General features: G+C 36.5%; 1 protein-coding gene across 1 annotated transcript; it reads left to right on the forward strand.

The window, feature by feature from the left end:
- Positions 1 to 12,237: 12,237 nt before the first annotated feature.
- LOC132316035 (basic leucine zipper 43-like) lies at positions 12,238 to 13,344 on the forward strand. The gene has a single exon (XM_059814522.1). It carries the CDS (start codon positions 12,482 to 12,484, stop codon positions 13,037 to 13,039), a length of 558 nt encoding a protein of 185 aa, XP_059670505.1. The 5' UTR covers positions 12,238 to 12,481; the 3' UTR covers positions 13,040 to 13,344.
- The last annotated feature ends 8,549 nt before the right edge of the window (positions 13,345 to 21,893 follow it).

Here is a 21,893-nt window from a genome sequence, read left to right on the forward strand (position 1 = left end):
GGACCGGGCCAATTATTAATTCATTGTAGCCAATAAAATAATAGGCCCAATGGATTCTCACTCATAGCCCAACTTGATATTGGAATCATATTAGATTTGAGACATGTGAATTAGAGAATGAGAATGATTAGTTGTTTCCTTTTCTTTACCTTTATGTTACCTATAAATATACATGGTCTATGTATATTTTAGGTGTGATTTTTAGCAGAAGGAAAAAGGAACATATATTTTCTCTCTCTAGAAAATTAGGGTTTATGTTCTCATCTAATGGAGGCTCCCACAAGCCTAATTTTCCAAGGTAATTCATGGAGGCTTATGAGTGATTCCTAAAGGCAAAATAATCACCAAGAAGATGGAGATCCAAGGAGAAGGCATCTTGCTAAGGGATCTACAATAAGTGAGAACATTCACTTTAGAGGAAAGTTTTAAAGGTTTACTCAGACCTTTGATGTAAGTATTCAATCCATTAATTGAATGATACATCATATTTTTATTTTTGCATAAAACTTGTCTCTATGTGATGAATCAAGATCTATGAATCAAAATTCCTTGAAAAGTTTTTAAAACTTGCACGTTTCCCAACAACATGATGGTTTGAATGAAAGATCAATCAACCCAAACTGATTCGATTGTATATGTGATTAAGTAATGCACCTACTTTGTCTTTAAAGGAATTTGAATCATCAATTTTTTTTATATGATTTATACCAATTATAACTAAACATACAAATAAATGTGTAATCTTTATTTTAATTTTTACTTACAAATCAAGTTGTGATAGTCGAGACCATGTAATAAAGTCTCCAAACTATAGCCCTTAGTTTTCTCTATCGCGGGTTAAATCATGCCATTTGGTTATACTTTTCATAGTTCTTTTGTATGTACAATTTTTGTTTTTTTTAATCCAAAAAAACAAAAGTGTAGTCCAAATCAAATAGGCCCAACTGATATCCGACCAGAATGATACCTCCCCCTATGAATGGTGTGGCATGGGTATTTTGGTCCATGTAATTAGGACAGAATAACAAATCCCTAAAAAGAGGGGCTATGAGATTAGTATGGTGTATCCTCAGCCAAGCTTTTGTTATACTCATTTTCCTAAGATTCTCTTATCAATCATAGCATATTCACCTCATTATTTTGTGGCAGAAAAGTTGTTGTAATCAATAAGACTATAATGAACACCACAAAGCCAATCTCTCTCACTCTCTCTCTCTCTCTCTCTCCCTGTATAGTTTTGGTCTGTAATCAATTACTATATAAGTTTCAAAAGGAGTTAATTATTACTAACATTTTACCAAAACAAGCAAAGTTTTGAGCTCAATCCCCACCTTTCATTTTCCCTCTTTCCAAGTAATTGTTCAACTTACCCATAAGTCAAAACATGAAATTTCGTGTAAATTAATTGGAATATTTTTTTTTAAAAAAGAACAATTTAACTTTATATTCACTCTGTCTCATAATAGATGTCTTTTACGGGGAGTAAAATTTTTTAAGGGGACATGTAATTATTGCATTGTCGGTTTTAAAAATTACAAAATTATCCTTTCAAGTTTAAATATATATATATATATATACACCAAACTATCCAAAAATATCATTGAAAAATATATATACATATACACGAAACTATCCAAAATTATCCTTTCAAGTTTGAAATTTCTTAAAATTTTAAGGGTATTTTAAGGAAAGATGGGAAATATGTTATTTAAATTAGGTAAGTGGACAACTATTTTGAGACAATCCAAAAAGAAAAAATGGACAACTATTATGGAACGAAGAGAGTAATATTTTTTCGACTTTCAAAAAAGAAGGCTACTAAATTTGAAGCTTAATCCTTACAACCTTAACCTTAACTTTTGGTAAGTCAATCAACCTTAACCTTCACTTCGATTGTGATGAATTGAATTATTCAGCAATTGGCATGTAATTATACGTAAATCAAAGCGCCAAACCAGCTACTTAACGGAAAGATTTCTAAACAAAGCCCTAAACTTGTTCTCTTTTGCAATGTCTTTTTTTCTTTTCTTCATTTCTAATCAAGAAGTTTTTTTTTTTTTTTTTTAACCTAATAAGAAAAAGCCATAGGATATCTACAGGGGCAAGAATATAGAACCATTATCAAAATAAAGAAACACATCCAACGCCAAAATACACTAAACTATCCAAAACGCCAAAATACACTAAACTATCCAAAAATAACACCCATTAATCTTGGAAGAAGTGTGTGTAATGTATATATATACACGCACACGAACCGGAATTATTCGATTTAATCGCTCCTGCAGTAATGATGCTGTAGGTTTTTTTAATACAATGATCAATTTCATCTTTTTTTTTTTTTTTTTTTTTTTTTTTTTTTTTTTAACGCTTTATATTTAAATAAAAAAGTAAATATAAAAATGTTGAAAATTTGAGTTAGGTTTATTAATTTGTTTTTTTAAGTGAATTACATGGCACTTCCCATAGATTCACATAAAATGTCATGTCAAGTCTTAATTAGTTCAACCACTAATGATGACTTAAACACTTTTAATTTGGATGATCCGTAAAAGTGCTATCTTGCGAATGTGCAGTAATTGTACAGTAAGTTCTCTAGGTGATTTGAAGTGCCAAATTATATACATCTTAGATTCAAACTAGGAATAGATTAACGGTATGCACTTGTGCAAGTTGCAAATGTATCATTGTGCAAGTTGCGCACGCACACACAGACACACACAGACACACACACATATACACATCTGTGTTATATAATTTTCTTGTCTATAAAACATTTTCCATTTGCGATATATACATAGAGTTTTCAAAAGTAGTTCATTCCATGCCCGACACTCTCATTATCATAAGTAGATACTATGTTTAGATATATATTCCTAGACATAAACAGGCATCATTCATCCGTTATGGTCTCTTTTGTGATTGGATACAGTAGCCATGGTCCATAGTTGCATCTCTCAAACACCAGGAATACAGATGCACCCTTTTTTCGTCACCTTACGTTACATGTGACGTGTATTCACACAGAATTTAGTGGTTGAGATTAAATTGATAAATAAAATCTACTATGATGTAATCTCAATCATTGAATTCTGTGCAGGACTTTTCATGCACTGAAAAGAATTCTTGTCCGCGTAATGCACCATCCTAATATACGTACCACGTTATGTACCGGAGAGGATAAAGGTCTGACTGAAGTAAAAAAAATAAAAAACTTTTAAAATTGATAAGTTGGCCTGCACCAAACTGAATCATATGGTTTGATCCAGTTTTTATAATGGTAAGGTTCAATTTTGGTTATAAAAATTAAAGAATTGTTGATTCTGACTCTGATATCAACTATAACGGGTAGATACGTACCTATTTATTGGGTAGTGATATATACCTATCCATTTATACCCATTTCATTTCTTCTCCGGATATAATGTGGACAAGTTTCCCCTGTCACTTGATGGCACCAGTTCTGGTGTCTCTAAAAGCATTATGTCTAAGGTTCGATTACTCTTAAAAACAAATAATTTCTTAAATGGAGGTGTGTAAATATTAACTAGGAAAAAAAAAAAAGTCAAACCGAAGTGTGCACCCATTGATTGCACCGAGGTAATTTAATTCACCCACTTTTATATAATGTACTTAAAACATTAATTGGGCCCTACGTTACTAAAGTAACACAGATGATAAAAAATGAAGATAGAAAAATACAAAGTGGTCATTTTCAGCAATGGAGTGGAAGACCAAAGGCTCTTTTTAGTTTTCACAGAGGCAATCAATCAAACAAAGCACTTCCTCAGGAAACCTTATTATGGCGTTAGAGAGAGTACCCTTTTATGACTCAGGGTAGTTAACCCAATCATTTGGGGATTGAATAGGAAAGCATTACAATGATGTCACCTCTCTTTTTTTCTCCCTTTTTGGTGCTTGTGTGCGCTTGGGAGGGGTATATACATATAATGTGTGTGTGTGTGTGTGTGAGAGAGAGAGAGAGAGAGAGAGAGAGAGAGAGAGAGATTTGTGTGTGTGTGTGTGTATATTTGTGAGTGTGGGGGTAAATGAAGTATAGATGATCATATAATTTATATTGATTATTAATTATTGAATAACTTATTGAAGCAATTGTATGTCCTTCATGGTGGATCAAAGTAAATCCATTGTTTTCACCAAAGATATTGTCATCATTCTTAAGTTTTGAAGAAGATTTTTAATCATGTAAATGACAAGAAAATGAGTCGTGTGAGGTTGGCTATGATTTGATCCCTACGGATAAAGACGGTCCGAGTAGTATTGCCAGGTAGAGCAAAATACACTAAAGTTTACAAGTACAAACAAACAAAGAAGCACCAAAAGATTAACAATGTTTACATAAAAGGGTGCATATCGATCATCTCCACCTTTTTCAAAAGAGCAGTCTTCCGGTTCCTTTCCCCCACTCATCATCAGAATACCAAAGGATAAGTCCAAAACATTACCAAAATTTTAGTATATCTAAATATGTGTATATGTATACGTATGTATATATATGTGTGTGAGTGTGTGTGTCTGCGTGTCACAAATATGAGCCTCTGATGAAAAACATGATCACCATGATAAGGGATCAAACAATTCAAAACTTGATCAAATAGTTAGACATTAGGCATATTTCGTCCTTCTTTTTATTTTATTTTATTTAGGGCTAATTTCATAAAACCCCCCACTACTTTTAAATTTTGATCATAAACTCTCAAGTTATTTCAAAAAAATCCTTACACTTTTAAAAGTGATCACATTGGCCCAATATCTATGTCCGACTCGTTAACCAAGTTGTGAATTGACAAATTTGATCTTACTATTATTTAATGTTAAATTAAAAATTGAAAATAATTTCTCACCAATCACGACACCAAACCCAAATCAATCAACATGGTCACTTCTTCTCTCAACACTCTCATACCATCATCCATCTCCACCATTAGATTCATATGTAGCTAGCTACGGCGGCAAAATCCTCTCCCGCTACCCCAATGGCAAGCTCCGCTACCACGGCGCCTCACCCGCCTCGTCTCTATCGAACTCTCCATCTCTTTTGTCTATCAGTCCCTCAATCTTCTAAAACAAATATATATATATATATGTGTGTGTGTGTGTGCGCGTGCAGTGATGGACCTAAAAAATTTTGTGAGGAAGGGGGCGGCCTTTTAATTTGTGGGAACAAACTTATATGATTGGTCCATTTTTGTAATTTCAATAAGGTTTTCTTCATAAATATAAAAAAAATTAAAGTATGAAATGCAAAAAATAAATAAAAAATCAATGGGGCAAATTATAATTCTAGTAGGGGCATCTTTATAAATTATCAAGAATTTGAAGTATAAAATGCAAAAAAAGAATCCAGTGGGGGCAAATTGTAATTTTAGTGGGGGCATCTTCACAAATTTTAAAAAAATTGAGGTATAAAATGAAAATACTAAAAATCTAGTTAGGGCATCTGCCCCCACTGGTCTTGTGTTGGGTCCATCCCTGTGTGTGTAATATATATATATATATATATATATATATATATATATATATATATATATTGGTAGTATGTATATATGTTTACTTTGTTAGAAGATATATGTGTGGATGTGCAACGTGATATTTGTGACGTTACAGAACCATCACTTGGTCCGGTGGTGGGTCTGTTTTAGAGAGAGAGAGAAAAGGGTGAGAATTTGAGAGAGAGAGAAGGGAACTAAAGATGACAAGGATATTTTTGAAATTTTGCAAAAAAAAAAAAAAAAAAAAAAAAAATATTAGTTTTAAATTTAACATTAAATACTAAGGTCAAATTTGTCATTACACAGCCCGGCTAACGGGTCGGGTATGAATATTTGGACAATGTGATCACTTTTTAAAGTGTAGGGATTTTTTTGAAATAGATTGGGAATTTATGATCAATATTTGAAAATAGTGGAGGTTTTATAAAATTAGTCTTTTTATTTATTAAAAATGACAGGTACATTTGTGATTGGACCATATCAGTAGTTAGAACGGAAGGCAGGTAAAATATTGTCCATAATTCCATCCCATAAGGTATCTAGAATAGTAGCAACTAGTAAAACAAAAATACTACAACAAACCATCATAACCCTATCCTCAACCGTCCAAAGAGAAAATCTTTGTAATATTCTTAACCAAATCATGAACATCATAGCAAATATGATTAAAACATTTATAGAATGAGGATATAGAAACAAGAACCAATCCCAACGAAAAAGGCAGAAAAAATTGTTTTGTTTTATGACAAAAAACTTGAGCATTTTTTCACATAAGTTAATGCAATCAACATCAGCAGCAACGATGAGAAAAAATTAGGATGACAAAGATGATGTTATGTTAACTCCAAATCAAGTTTAAGAAAAATGGCCATTTCATTTTACTAACCAAAACACCATTATTATCCACATTGTTAGTGGATCAGTATGCTATTACACGTACGGAAGCAACTGTAACAATACCATCAAATTATTAGTATTACTCAAAAATGCACCACTACCTATATGGAATAATATAAACATATATATAGCACCAAAGATAGCAACAAATATAATCATCATACAAATGAGGAATTAGATTGAAAAGTAGTAAATGATTTTATTTTAATATAAAAAGGAGGGAAACATAAGCAAGAAGAGGATGAAGGTGATTGCATATAGTTTTGTTATCTAGCAGGGACATGGAATGTTGTGATTTTGGATCCAACCGTTCCAATTTCTGATTTGTCCAAAAGATAACTACTTTTAGCATTCCTAAGTGCAACTATTGTTATAAAATGGAGTCCGTGTGCAGTATTGTAGCAGACAGCCATAATCACTCATATATGTGATCGTGTCACACATGGAAGTGATCGTGGCCGTTCAATGCTGTTACGACACTAGAACTAACCTTTACAAAATGAATGCGTATATCACACAAAGAAGTTAAAGAGTTTGGATGTTTGCAATATAACACGTGTGCTATATTGCAGCGGATGACTATGATCATTCACACGTGTGATCATGTCACACGTATGAGTGATCGTGGCTATCCAGTACCATACAACACGATGCAGTTACAACACTAGATCTGATTTCTACAAAATGAATGCATGTATCACGGGTGGAAGAAGTTAAAGACGTGTAAAAATAGTGATTGTCTTGTGGGAAAGAAGAAGAGAAAGTACCTAAAAAGAGGGAAAGGAATTAAGAGGAGAAAAGAAAACTTGAAAAGCCCATCACATTGTAAATGAAAAACAGAAAGGTAGTAGGGAAAAAAGAATATTGAAGGAAAAGATTAAAAATCATATAAATCCTCTTTTATATAGTAGAACTTTAAGTTAAATCATCTGATTGTCCAAATGATACAACTTTTAGCATTCACAAGTGCAATTGTTGTTACAAAATAGAGTTTAGATATTATGCAATATAACACGCGTGCTGTATTGCAGCAGACGGCCATGATCACTCACATGTGCGATCGTGCCACACGTATGAGTGATCGAGGTCGTTCAGTGCTATACAACATTAGATCCAATCTCTACAAAATGAATGTTATACCATGGATAGAAGAAGTTAAAGACACGTGAAAATAGTAACCGGCTCGTGTGAAAGGAGGAGAGAAAAGTACCTAAAAAGAGGGAAAGGAATAAAGTGGAGAAAAAAAAAAACTTGAAAAACTATCACCTTGTAAATGAAAAACAAAAAGGTAGTAGGGAACAAAGAATATAGAAGGAAAATATTAAAAAGCATATAAATATTCTTTTATACAGTAGAACTTTTATTTAAATCATCTCATTTCTTCAGAAATTGTTTCAAATCATCTTATTTCTTTTATCCATATATATATTTGAAAATTTAAGCAAACGTATGTGCACTCACAATATTGCCCCCAATAGAGGTTCGGACACTCAATCTCTCTGTATTAACGCGGCGTCGGTCCATTGGTTTGGAGCAAAAGATATGTGCCCTCCTGAGTTAATGAATCAATTAAAATGTTAAGGTAGGTTATAGTGGGGTGCACAAATGGTCACAAAAGGTACAAGTGATGGTATCCCAGAAAATTTAAACAAACATATGTGCACTCACAATATTGCCCCTAATAGAGGTTCAGACACTCAATCTCTCTGTATTAACGCGGCTTCGGTCCATTGGTTTGGAGCAAAAGATATGTGCCCTCCTGAGTTATTGAATCAATTAAAATGTTAAGGTAGGCTATAGTGGGGTGCACCCATGGTCACAAAAGGTACAAGTGATGGTATCCCACAAAATTGAGAGCCCTATCATAGGATTGGAGGACCTGAAAAAGTCTCTTGGGCCAAGGAGTAGGATAACAAGTTGAGGGTAGTAGGGCAATAGGGGAGGGGTGGTGCACCTGGCACCCACGCGCGCTTGTTAGTGGAGCCCACGGGCAAAATATATAATGCGCCCGGGTTCTTTTCGTCGTCTACCATGGTTTACACATTTTTGGTTTACATATTTTTGGTGTGTGTTTTTCAGTGGTTTGGTACTTTTAAGGGTACCCACCCCTCCGTGCCAGACTCCCGTCCGTGTTTTTAGGGCAGTGTCCCAAGTCGACATATGCTCATTCTGTTTACCTTCCCAAATTGTCCTTTCCATTCTTTTGGATCTTTCGTACGGTTTTCCTTCCCTATGAAGGATATAATGGTAAAAATAGAAGAGATATGGGAATGGGCGTTAAAGATAGATAAAGATTTGTACACACTCAGGTGCTCAATAATTGCTCTTTCCACACCTGATAAGGAGTTGGGATGTGCATACTCCATGGATCTCAACTCACACGTATGAGTGTATAATACGTGTTGTAACTTAACCCGTGCACATGATATATGTGCGAACATGAGTGTAGAATACGTGTTGTACCTTAACCTGTGCACATGATAAATGTGTGAACTGAAATCCGTCAAATGCGTTGTAATAGGATCCCATATATCTCCTGATATAAAAAGCAATTATTGAACTCAAGTAATCTCCTGATATAAAAAGCAATTATTGAGCACTTGAGCCCTTGCTCACACATGCAAATGTTGAGATTCGTATATGCGATAAAGAATGTTCCACACACCACAGAGGATCCCAGTTCATTCTGGAAATGAGCTTGTGTGTGTATATACATATGTATTTATGTCTTTCAATTGTATTAACAACATAGAACTGCTATCTGAAATATTAGGAATATTTGTTTTGTATTAACAAATGGAGAAACAATTTGAAAATAATTGTCTTTTATAGATGCACATCAAAAACATTGATTAAAAGAATATATATCCATATAAATATGGATTAACTGTGGAATCATCCAAGCAAGGCCAAGCTTAGTGTATGAAACTCCCATCATTACGAGATCTGAAAAGGATCAAGATGAAGGCAGTCTTAGGCAAATTAAATAACCTAAACAACCCATTGTAGGCCACTTGACTTTCTTTTATCAACACAGCATGCCACTTGAGAGGGACCTTGGTCCCATGGTTAGTGCTCCATTTTGAAAAATGGTGAGACCAAGCATAGGCTAGCTCTTGAGAAATTCAAAACTACAATAAAAATTTCCCTGCAACACAGTAACCAAATAGATACCTATGGGCCATTGGTATACCCTAGAAAATCTTGTCCAGCTCAGCAATAATATATATATCTAGCTCCGTATTTCTTTTTATCTTCCTCCATATCAAACAAATGAAAACTCTGTCCATTTCTCCCCCTTTCCTTCCTCAAGCTCTTCCCTCCCACAAAAAGGACCATAAATATTTCTCTTTGCTCAGCAAAGAAACGAAAAAGGAAAAGGGAAAAGAAAAGAAAGAAAGAGGGTGGCTAAGTCATCCCTGGGGTGACTTTTTAGCTGTTAACACATAATTGGTGCATAAAGTAATGTATCTATACGAGTACATTAAACAAGAATACATACTGATATATTTACTCAAATACATTCATTAACCACCTTTATACTCCCAATCCTCATAAGGAAAAAAAAAAAAAAAAAAAAAAAAAAAAAAAAAACTTTACCAGGAAAGAAAGGGAAAAGAAAAGAAAAGGAAAGAAAGAGGGTGGCTAAGTCCTGGGGTAAATTTCTTGCTGTTGACATATAATTGGTGCATAATCTGCAGTGTAAAGTAATGTATCTATACGAGTACACCAAACAAGAATACACACTCGCATATTTAGTCAACTACATTCATTAATCAGTTTTATACTCCCAATCCTCATATCAAAAAAAAAGAGAAAACAAAAACAAAAACAAAAAAACTTTACCAAGAAAGAAAGCGAAAATAAAGAAGAAAGTAGAGGAAAATAAAACAAGGTAAGAACAATCTGAAGACAAGAAAAGAAAGAGGAGTCCATATTGTCTAATGATATTGTTGACCGTTCAGTCCACTCAACCTGACTCCACATGAAGTAGGGAGAGGGAGCACTTGCCCCCATAGGATTCTGGTTCTGGATGCATTACAAAGTTCCTTTCATTAGTGGAAGACTGCATTTCAAAGTTCCATCCATATCTTTCCCCTCACCATCCCCACCACCATATAACAAACAAGCTTTTTCCACTTCTTCACACTCAGTAAGTTGTGTGGTTGGAACAAAAGCTAATAACCTTTAAAATTTACCTGAATCAAGTTGCATTCAGAATTTGCCTCCCCGACACATGCTGGTGCAAGCTCATGCGTCCTAGAGAGTGGATAACATGTGTTAGAGATATTCAATGCAAATGCAAAACTATGACAAAATGACAAACGAGACCTACTGGTTAATGAAATAATGTATTATAGTTGTTATTTAATGTGTTACCTCAACTATATGGAATCATCAGCAATCAGTCATCAGTAACTAAATAGTTTTACATTCTTAGAGAATGGAAAAACAGAAATAAAATAAAATAAATAAATTTGTTTGGTTGAAAAGATCCAATTTTGGGTAAACATTCTTCTAGTTTTTTCTTTTTATTTAAGAGAATCAAACCAAACATACCTCAAATTACACATTTCATAATTCATGAGTTAAGCCAAAGCATCAGCTTTTAGTTACCTTCTAAATCTATCAAAGTATTTTTAGAACCTTGTTTTCTTCTAAAGCTCTACGCTTCGACTCTCATCTTACTACTGAAGTCAGCATTTGGTTTGCGGGATGGTTCTATGTTAATAACCTAGAGATGAGATAATGAGAAACTACTAGTCTTTTTTCATATATAGAACCACCATGTCATTGGCCCTGGTAGTATGAGCTCTCCTTCCCAAAGGGGAGCAAGAATTCCAAGCCCCACATGGGGTGTTGTGGTGTGTGAGTGTGTGTGCTTGTTATCTGAGAGCCTATTATTGGCATAAACAGTGGAGTTCAAGGATCTAACAAAATGATGCAGTTTCAATTTCTTCATCCTTTAAAGTAATGACTACATTATATTTTGTTATCTGAATGAATGATTCTAATTTGTCTTGCAGTTTGATGGAGAACCAGAAGAAAGAAATTAATTTTCCATGTGGAGTTCTAAGATATCCTAATAACATGGCAATTTTATCTGCTAAAATATTACATCAAAAACATTGCACTTTCCCTCAGCTTTACTGTTTTACCACTTACCAATCACGGTGGAAGGTGATGCTGTCATTCTTCCAAAGAATGCCAAGGAAAACATAATAATTCACTTTTGTCTGCAGATTTTAGCACAACAATAATTAAGACACCGTCCCTAACCATGATATACCACACTAGTTGGCAACTAAGTATGCCACAAGAAGCCGTGATCCCTAAACCCAAAATACTAAGGATTAAGCAGATTACTTTGTGACGAATCGCATCAAAGTGGTTGTTGACTCATCAATTCTTTACACAATCTTTTCCACTCAGGTGTTGCCTTCCCAACCTCCTCCAATTCCTTCACGTCACCAAGGCTAAGAACATTTAAGAGTAAAACTCATCATATATATGTTGGCTCAGCTTGGCAAATAACCCCACTTTTAAGATTGACTTTGTGAACCCCATTTCATTCATTTGCTTTATTCTACCTAAAATTCCTCCATTAATTATACTCTCTCTCTCTCTCTCTCTGATGTAAGCATTATTTGATCTCAAATTATCCACAACTCCATTCCTACTCCCCATGTATGTATACATGTGAATAGATAAAAATCACTAATATCTCATAATCTCATTGCATGCATGCTTACATTTAACATTGATTGACCATAGAGGACATGAATAATACCTACATAGGCTTAATGTTGCATGTTCCCATGTGTACATGGATATGATGCTACATATATAAGCACAGGCACATGTTCTGCATCATATTCCAATTGTCTCATCTTTAACAAACCCATGTACCTCTAATTGCCAAAGTGGGGCCACTTCAACTTTTCCCGTCCTATAAAATACGGACTCCCTTCAAGCTTCCCCTGGTCTTCTCTCCATATCAACTTCCTCTACCTGACCTCTTAAAAACCCTTTCAAAAATTAGTACCAGCAACCAAAAAAAGTTCAAAGCCATGCAACCCAGTGAGGTTACAGAACTTCATTATCTAGTTCCTTCCAACCCAACTCCATACGCTGTTCACTATAGTTTGACCCAAAACAACACACCCGCATTTCAGTTAGGCAGAGTCTCTAATCCTTTATATCATCCTCAGATGAGTCCTCAGGTTCAAGAATTCAACCCACAGTTTACATATTTAAGCAGCAACACAACTTCTGACGAAGCAGATGAGCAACAACAAAGTATCATCAATGAGAGAAAGCAGAGAAGAATGATATCCAATAGAGAGTCTGCACGCCGATCACGCATGCGCAAGCAGAAGCACCTGAACGAGCTTTGGTCACAGGTTGTTTGGCTGCGAAACGAGAATCATCAGCTCATGGATAAACTGAACAATGTTTCAGAGAGCCATGACCGAGTAGTTCAAGAGAATGCTCAGCTCAAAGAAGAAGCCTCAGAACTTCGTGAAATGCTCTCTGACATGCAGCTCAATAGTCCTTACCCTACCCTAAGGGGCATGGATGACATGCCATGTGACACGGCTTACCTCGGGACTGAATTCTCAATTTAGTCCATCACAAGTTTCAGGGATTTACTTCATCCAGATGGTTCTAGATTTCCCTTTATCTCTTTCCGATATTTGTTGGTATAAAAGTAAATCAGCATTTATCTTCACTTAAGCTGTACGAGATCAGAGAGAGTAATTAATGCAATAGCATCTATTGTGCATATCATTCTTCACTTATGATGTCACATGTTTAAATATAGAAGTTACAGGTGTCTGGAGGTTCTATAAATAAAAATCTTCATCAACTAGGTCTCACCTCTATAACTGCAAAAACATTTAAATATTCAAACAGTAAAATAAAAGAGGATGATATTTATCACTCACCTATCAGAACACATGAGAGACTACTCCATAATCCTTTCTTCACTTATTGTATTAATAAAACCACTGACCATGACAAAAGATAGTTCACCTATAAAATGAATTAAAAAAAGAAGAAAAGAAGCGTATGTGAATCAAGCATAAGTAGGAAATTACTGAACAGAATTATAAATATTATTATCACTACCAATGATGAATTCTCACGTTAGGAGGAAAATAAAATTGGATTAAAGCACAAACTTAGAGTAGCAACATGGAATATAGGAACATTAACCGGGAAATGCAGTGAACTTGAAAAGAGTGGAAAAAGAGAATCCATGTGGCTGACCCCGTTTGTACGGGATAAAGGCAAGGATGATGATGATGATGATGATGATTGCTATTATATGAAAGGTACTAATTCAGTCAGGTGAACCACAATATAGAGAGATAGAAGTAGCCATGGATGTGTAACAAGTGTGAAGGGTGGTGGGGTGGGTTTGCTTGCTGGTATATGTAATTGTGGACTGAACAAGGTGGGAGTCAAGACTAATTTGTAAAAGAGAGACAGATAGAGAGTGGTAGTAATTAGTATCAAGGTCATTGTGGAGTCCGCAAAATTCAGGACTGAAGGCCTTACTCAAGTTCAATTCAAGTCTAAAGAGGTCAATGTCTGGTTGAGGGTTCTCAAGGCTCTTTTAAGTGGAGTGCTAAATATGCTAGTGAGTCTTTTGTGGATTCTTTAATCTTTTCTTAATATATAGTAAAGACCTATTTATAATTCAAGAGGGAGGGCAAGGCAATGCTCATATCGACATGGAGTCTAATAAGGCCATATCATGAATCTCTACCACAGTGGGGTGCGGCCGCCTGCATTATAGAGATAGCAACGCCTGACACATAGAGGAGGCCTGCAGCATCAAGTGATGCTGAGGCAATCAAGTTTCCCACGTTAGATACCAACGCGATCAATGGGATACCTCCACGTGTTAATGGGACGGTCTTGCAGAAATTTGTCACATGTAATAGGCATACTCCAATAGGTTATTACCACGCTAAGAAGCACGTATACAAATATGGGATACAAATACGAATGATACGAATACATAAAACAACGTGACTTATCCTTAAAAAATTAAGACAACAGCATATATGGTGTGATAATATATTATAAGAATAACATTGTTTTAGAAAAACTATCTCTATACAAAGTCAGGCCACCCGTATCACAGTTTTATGAAAAAATTAAACTATCTCACACTTCTTAATTTGGTGCCTGATACCCACAGTTGGTTCATAATACAACAACTGCCATAAAATTAAAAAATCTGAAAAGGTAATCCACAACACAGTTCTTATGATGAGCACATCAACTAGGTTCAGCTGGGAAAATGTCATCTTATTGACTTTTGTAGTGGACAAGCCAATGAGTTAGCATAATGACTCTCTCTTTTGATAGGACAGAAGGATAAGATGGTATCCAATAGACTTTGCCAATTAAGTTGACAATAACCTTCCACAAGGCCCATTAAGTTTACAAACATCATATTTGAAATATCCTTTTACCTATCTTTTTCAGAGCCTTTTCTTCCACAATTTGGTATTCTCTTTGCTGCTGTTTTGGTCAATTATGGCATATCAAGATATAATTTGACATGCATTATTTAAGCTAAGTTACATATTTATGTGGTTTTATTATTTTCCGCTTAAGTTACATATCTATGTTGAACACGACACCAACGTGTCAGCACCATCACCCGTGTTTGCCCCCTTATTACCTACCTTTAACGTTTTTCCAACAGATAAAAATAGTTAAAGTAGCCCATAAGCAAATGCATGATTGGCAAACATGTATTTCCCTACAAGTTAAACTGAATATTCTAAACTTTGAATGCGAGTCACTGCCTTGTATAAATATAGAATTTTTAAAAGAATACATGTAACTCGTGACAATGACATTCTAATTGACTTACAAAAAAAATAAAATAAAATTTTATGAGCAAGATAGCAAAAAAAACCCCATTTTAAAAAACAACTTACATTGAAGTCATAAACAACAATTCAATTAAAAAATACAGGCAGTTGGGTAGCCAACTTCTGGCAGAAAAACTGAACTCCAAATATTAGAAACAAAACAGAAGAAAATCTTTATCGAACCTGATTATAGACATCAATTTTTTTTTTTTTTTTTTTTTTTTTTTCTTAGTTGGTACTCACACACCTATGCCTCCACTAAGGCTTGAACCCCTGACCTTCTTTAGGGAAGTAGGGGCTTGATACCGCTAGACCACTGGCCTGTTGGTGACATCAAAATTTTAAGATGATTACTGCCATTTGATTGATCAAAAAGTCAAGTAAGATTAGTTGGGCCTCCATCAAGGCTAACTCGACCCATCACCAAATATGGGTTACATGGTTCAGACCAAATTGCCTAAAGCTCAAGTCCACTTTCATGGGTCAAATTAAATTACCCAATGAGTCCACACTCACTTCTAAAATGGGTCACAAGATAATCATGTATGATTATCCTCAAGGATAATTCTGTATAATTATCATGATAATTAGGATAATTATCAAAGGTGAAGCCTATAAATAGAGGTAGAAGGGTAGAGAAAAAAACAAGAAGACTCAGAGAGAAGATTCAGACAATACTAAACCTCCATCGAACTCTTCACTCTATCAACATTCAAGCTCTAAAGCCGAAGAACAACAAGCCCATTCAAAATCGTGCCGTTCTTCCTAAAGATTCAACAGCTTTGAAGAATCCCCAAACAAAATTGTTTGAGATCAAGCTGTTTGAGCCCTCGATCAGAAACTCTTTGGAGTTTTCTTTAACAACATATACTTTTAGAAGACTCTTGACAAACCAGATTCAAGATCATATTCGAGTAATTCTTGGATCTTGACCATAAAGGAGATCGAAGCAAAGGACAAATTCTTTCTTTTGTAAAGATATACAGAGGATTGTACTCTTTCATTTTACACAATCAATAAAAATGATTTGTTCCACATTTTGTTCTTTAATTTTGAAGACATGAAATTTGTGTGTACACTGATAATTCTACATATCAAAAAGATACTCGTTATTAAAATTTAATAAGAGACAAAAATCCAGCTAAAAGTTTATAAAGAGATGCCTCCAGTAAATAAGATAGTATGATTCCTTCTATAATAAGTAAATTCATGCATTTATGTACTCTAAACATCATAAAGGATAATGATTTGACTCTGGGATTCAGTCAACCCTATAAAACCAATGATCACATATAAGCTGAGCTAATGTCTGATGGGTTCAAGGACTATTGGTACTTTCTAGGTACTAATCGTTCACCATTTTAATGACACTAGAAAACAAGTAAACCAGTTAGTCTATTAAAAACGAAATTGATATCCAATATAAATAACATTTTACTATACAAGAAAGAATAATTGCTGCATGAGCAGTGAGCACATTGAATAAGTGAATTATCTTCTCACACAATGCCAGAACATGAAAAGATCAAAAAAAAAAAAAAACGAAATGAATGAATGAGCTATCTAAGTTGGATACCTCCTAGATACTGACATTCAAGAGAGTCTAATAGCAAAATTTGTGAACTTCCATTTGTTCTTTACAAAACATCGAGGGAGGAACTATTGTCCTCACTCTCACATATCCATGTGTACCAAAGGGAGGGAGAGGGATGTGGAAATGGCAACTACCAACACTAATTATGCTTCAACATAAAGAATTCTCAGTTCCAACAGTCCTTCACCAACCTAATATAAGAATATAAGTCATACGAGTCAAAAATGATAACTTGTAATAATCAAAAGCAATTCTAGTTTAAACAGTCACAATGATCGAACTATCCAATACAGGTCTCAAGCCAGCACTACACTCTAGGATCTTCAAATGATATCCGCTAAATAAGTAACTAGGGAGGATCTCTCTTAAATTTCAAAGGCCTCATTCACTTCAAAGTTCCAATGTAGAAAATTATCTCCATAAACGGAGTCATTTGAGAAAATGATAACCATTTCAACAAGGATTTTAAAAATCTTAAATATTGTTATTTCAATTTTAAAAAATTCAAAAAAGAAAAAGGGCCTTGGCCTGGATGGTACAACCTCCACTTTTCCAAAGGGAAGGTTGAGGAATCAAACCTCAAGAGGGAAAAATGTGTGTGCATTTGCTTATTTACCACAGATATATGTGTGTATGTATATATCAAACTCCGCCCGTGTTTCATTACACAGCCGGCCCCAAGCCCGGATAGAGGAGGAGGGTTGCTTTAGGCAGCTTAACAACCTGTGTAAAACTTTGTCCATGCCCAATATGAACATGCATATAATCACACAAAATATATATGGTGAAATCCTCTATTTTTATTGATGGCTTTGTTTTCATTGTTAAGCCTTGAAACTTGCCAGATGACTGAAATACACACCTCAAAGGTAACCATGTGTAATCCCAATTAACTAAACTCTCACATACAAATACTCAGTTATGAAATGAAAATTAATTGAAAAAAATCGAAGAAACACAACAAGATATTCCATCAGCACAATAAAAAATTGAAAATTTTATGATTCATGAGTAATAGTCACAGAAAAGAAACAAAAACTGATATATAGACAAAAAAAAAACAGAAGAAAAAAGACACATATGTATGTATATATACAATGATACATACATGGGTTTGCACAAAAACACCTATAATCGAGAAAAATTCTGGAATTTCAAAGACCAAATGGGAAGAGAATGCTTATAAGGTAGAATCGAGTGATGATTTTTTTTTTTTTTTTTTACCTTGTAACGAGCAACCAAAAATGGAATTTGGAACTGAAAACTAGTAATTCGCTCAGGACTTTGTTCGGAATTGTCTTCAATTTGTTGCTTGGACTCTCTTTCAACTTCACACCCAACTCCAAATGTTTAAAGCGCCGAGGGTGTGCCGTCCAAATTGTCATTTTTAAATACGAGTATATTTTTTTAATAGGATAAATTTTAGTGGGAATGTCCTTTTTGGTACATAACTTTTTAATAGGATAAATTTTTTAATGGATGTAATGGTTTGGTGGAATTTTTTTTTTTTTTTTTTTTTTTTAACAAGTGAGTAGTTTATTTTAGTTTTTTTTCCTCAAAGAAAATAATAACAATAATGCAAACAAGAGATTGAGACTTCAATGTCTCCTTTATTAAAGGTCTATAACTCTATTTATACAAATTTGGTGATAAAATTAGGGTTAAACTCGCATTGCTGATCATCACGAATCTTTCATAGGTGATAGTTTTCTTCTACAATTCTTCCCGTGTAAGACTCTTTCTATAATTGCAACTTGCGTGCTTCATGGCGAGCTTTGGATTGGGCTTCAGATATAGAATTGGGCTCTCTCACTAATTGGGCCGAAATATTAAACCTTTCCATAACTTTGGGCCTACATCGTTGGGCTTTCAGAGTCTAGCGGCCCAAGAGAAATATTGTAAAAAAAATGTGTGAGGTGACGTGGTGAGTTGTAATTGAACAAATAGATTTTTTCTCCCACTATTGTACCTTTATTGTCATTTACTATTACAACATATGAACAAAAATGTATTTTCAAAATTTTTGAGGGCATAATTGAATTTTAAGTATGACATCATAACAATAGTAACGAATTTTATGATAAAAGGAGGTTAGTGTTATTTTGACTAGAACTGCAAAAGAGGTTAGTATTATTTTTAATATTTTAAAATATTTATGTTATTTAGACATTCAATTGAAGAACTCAGCGTAACTTACCCTTTTTTTTAAATCACTAATCCATCTGAAGATGCAAGAAACTCCTTCTATTCTTTCTCTCTCTAGAATTCTTACACCTCAACCCGAAAAGATCCCTCTCCTCTTCATTCCAACTCCTATTTATAGACACTTACAAGATATTTACAAGATATTTACAAGATATTTACTAATTGCTGGACCTGGGCCTATTCCTCTGTAAGCCCTGGTCACCCTTGATGGGCTTACTCCCGCTCGGCCCATATGGCAGTGTCTTTCTATGGGCTGACCCAGCTGCTCGGACTGAAGGTTGTGTTTTGCGAGTCAGACCTGGCCCATGTCATCCGGGGCCTCCTCAACTGCCCCCATAATTGCCCCTTATTTAATAAGGGGTAATTATTGATGGCGTCTCATCATGACGCTGACGGCTCGAGATAACCACGTGGGGAGCGAACGGTCAGATCCAGAATCAATATTCCGGGGCTCGAGGGATTTCTTGCCTTCCCGACGCTTCGGCCCTCGGGCCCCCTTGCCTTTATAATGCTCTAGAATTCCACTTCACTTCCCTTTACCGTCTCCATCATCAGTCAAATCTCCCTCTTTCTAGAACTGTGCTAAGCCTTTTCCGGTGAAATCCTTCGAGAGTCATTCTCCCAGCGATCTTGCAGTCCTCCGAGGTTAGTTTCGTTCTTTTTACTTTCGGCAGGCTTCCATTTTCCCTCTTTTAGATTCTTCTAGCACTTCCACCATGGTTGTAGATCTGGGTGTTCTTCGTATGAGACTTAGACTTCCTGACAACATCGAAGTTAGGGTTTGCCCCCAAGACGTTAATATTACGACCGGCGCCGGCCTCCTGCCCGGCGAAGTCTTATTCACGAACCTTCAACTGAATGTTGTTAGGTTCCCTCTGCACCCTTTCTTTAGTTATGTCTTCAATAGATTGGGGATATCCCCTCTGCAGGTCAACCCCAACTTCTTTAGGATCATATCTGTTATGCTCTTATTGATGCGTGACAGAAATCTGGACCTTGACCTCATAGACCTCCTTCTGTGCTATAAGGTCAGTAAGATCCGTACTAACGAGCCCTTCTACCACCTCTACCCGTTCGAGAAGATGTCCATATGCACTGACACAATAAAATCTGAAAAGGGTTGGAGGGATAGCATAGTGGGCATTAGTGGGGCTTGGTCTTCGCCGGCTGCAGAGGATTACCCAATCCCGAGCGCCTTTGGTGTCTGCTCTGTCTCCTCCTATAAAAAATTCAAATCCCATAAACATGACTGCCCCTGTGAAACATGCGTTCCTCGTTTTTGCACTTACTTATGCCGCTCCTTGGGAATACCTTGTGATGATTTGAGCTATAGTGTTTGCAGGGATAGGAGTAACTACTTGAAGAGATACGTTCTGAACGATATTCCTTCCTGCTCAGATCTCCTCACTTCAGACAACCTCTTTGCGCTCTCATCACTCGGCTACAATATGAGCAGACTGCAGATTCCCTCTTTTGGCAGGAGGAAAAATACTCCCCCAGCCACTCCTGCTGCTGGGGCGACCTCCTCTCCAGCGTCGGCTTTTTCTTCAGCCACCATATCTGACACTGTCCCGAGCGCAGTGGCCACTAACCCTATTGCCAGCGCCCCTGCTGCCAACCAGAACGCGCCCTCCCCAGCTACCATAGCTCCTGCTGCTGCGGGGGGCGGTCGGGACAAAGAGCGAGGCAAAAGGCCTCATCCTGACAGTGAAATCGATCCTGAGGAGGAGCCTCTTATTAGAAGGACCCGAGTCTCTGGGCCGGGTACTCTCTTGCACCGAGCGATCAGAGCTCCTTCTCCCTCTGGGCCTCCTGCAGCTGGTGGCTCTGCCTCTGCTTCAGGCCCCCCTTCTATCCCCAGCTTACCGCCATGGGCCCCTCGGTACACCCGAACGGATGGGACGTTCGTGAAACCGAACGAGACCATGCTGAAGGATGGCCAGACCGCTATGGCCTACTACAGGAGCATGTGGACTCCGAAGGACATTGAGGCGGCAAAGGGCCTTTCCCAGAAGGACGTGTTCAGTCGCTTCCCCCAATCTGCTATGGAGGTGACTTTTATTTTCTAACTCATGAATTCTCTTATATTACTTGGTCTTGCCTTCGCCCGTTCTGACTATTGGTTTAACCGTTCTTATTGTGCGCCTATGCAGACATTGTTCGGGATGATGGCCATGCAGAAGCAGGTGGAGATGGGGAACGCCAGGGCCCGAAAGTATTCTGACAGCCTGGAGGTGGCTAATAAAGAAAACGACCTCCTTGCCATGAAGAATACCGAGGTGCTGGTTCGGCTTGACAAAGCCGAGCAAGAGAGAGATGTCCTGAAAAAGGAGAATGATTCCCTTCAGGATGAGAAGGACGCCCTCCAGCTTGAGAAGAGCGTCTGGCAGACTGAGCAGGAATCACTCAGAGAAGAGAAGGCAGAACTCCAACGCCTTCTAGCTAATGAACAGTCTGCTCGGATGGCTTTTGAAAAAAGAGCTCTGGACGAGCGTACCGCTCTGATCGACGCTATCAGCAGAGTGGGTGGTGGGATGCTGGCCCTTCACGCTCGGTTCTCCAGGGTCGGTGCTCTTCGGTATGCTCAAGGATTCCGGGAAGGTTTCGCCGACCGGGTTCCGGATGAGGGACAGACCAGCTCCACTCCGGATGAGGTAGACAAGGATCTGGGGATCGAACCTCTGGGGGTCTATGTCGACCCAGAACCTACCGAAGCGGAACGTATATTTGATGAGTGCCAGGACATCGCATCCTCAAGGATCATCACAGCTCCTCCTGCCGCTC

This window comes from Cornus florida, unplaced genomic scaffold (assembly GCF_030987335.1).
Source record: "Cornus florida cultivar Cherokee Brave unplaced genomic scaffold, ASM3098733v1 CherokeeBrave_3.0.0_Hap2_Chr07, whole genome shotgun sequence".
NCBI lineage: Eukaryota > Viridiplantae > Streptophyta > Magnoliopsida > Cornales > Cornaceae > Cornus > Cornus florida.

Bases quoted from the DNA above. Each gene is read 5' to 3' on its own strand.
- LOC132316035 (XM_059814522.1), top strand. From the start codon at position 12,482: ATGCAACCCAGTGAGGTTACAGAACTTCATTATCTAGTTCCTTCCAAC.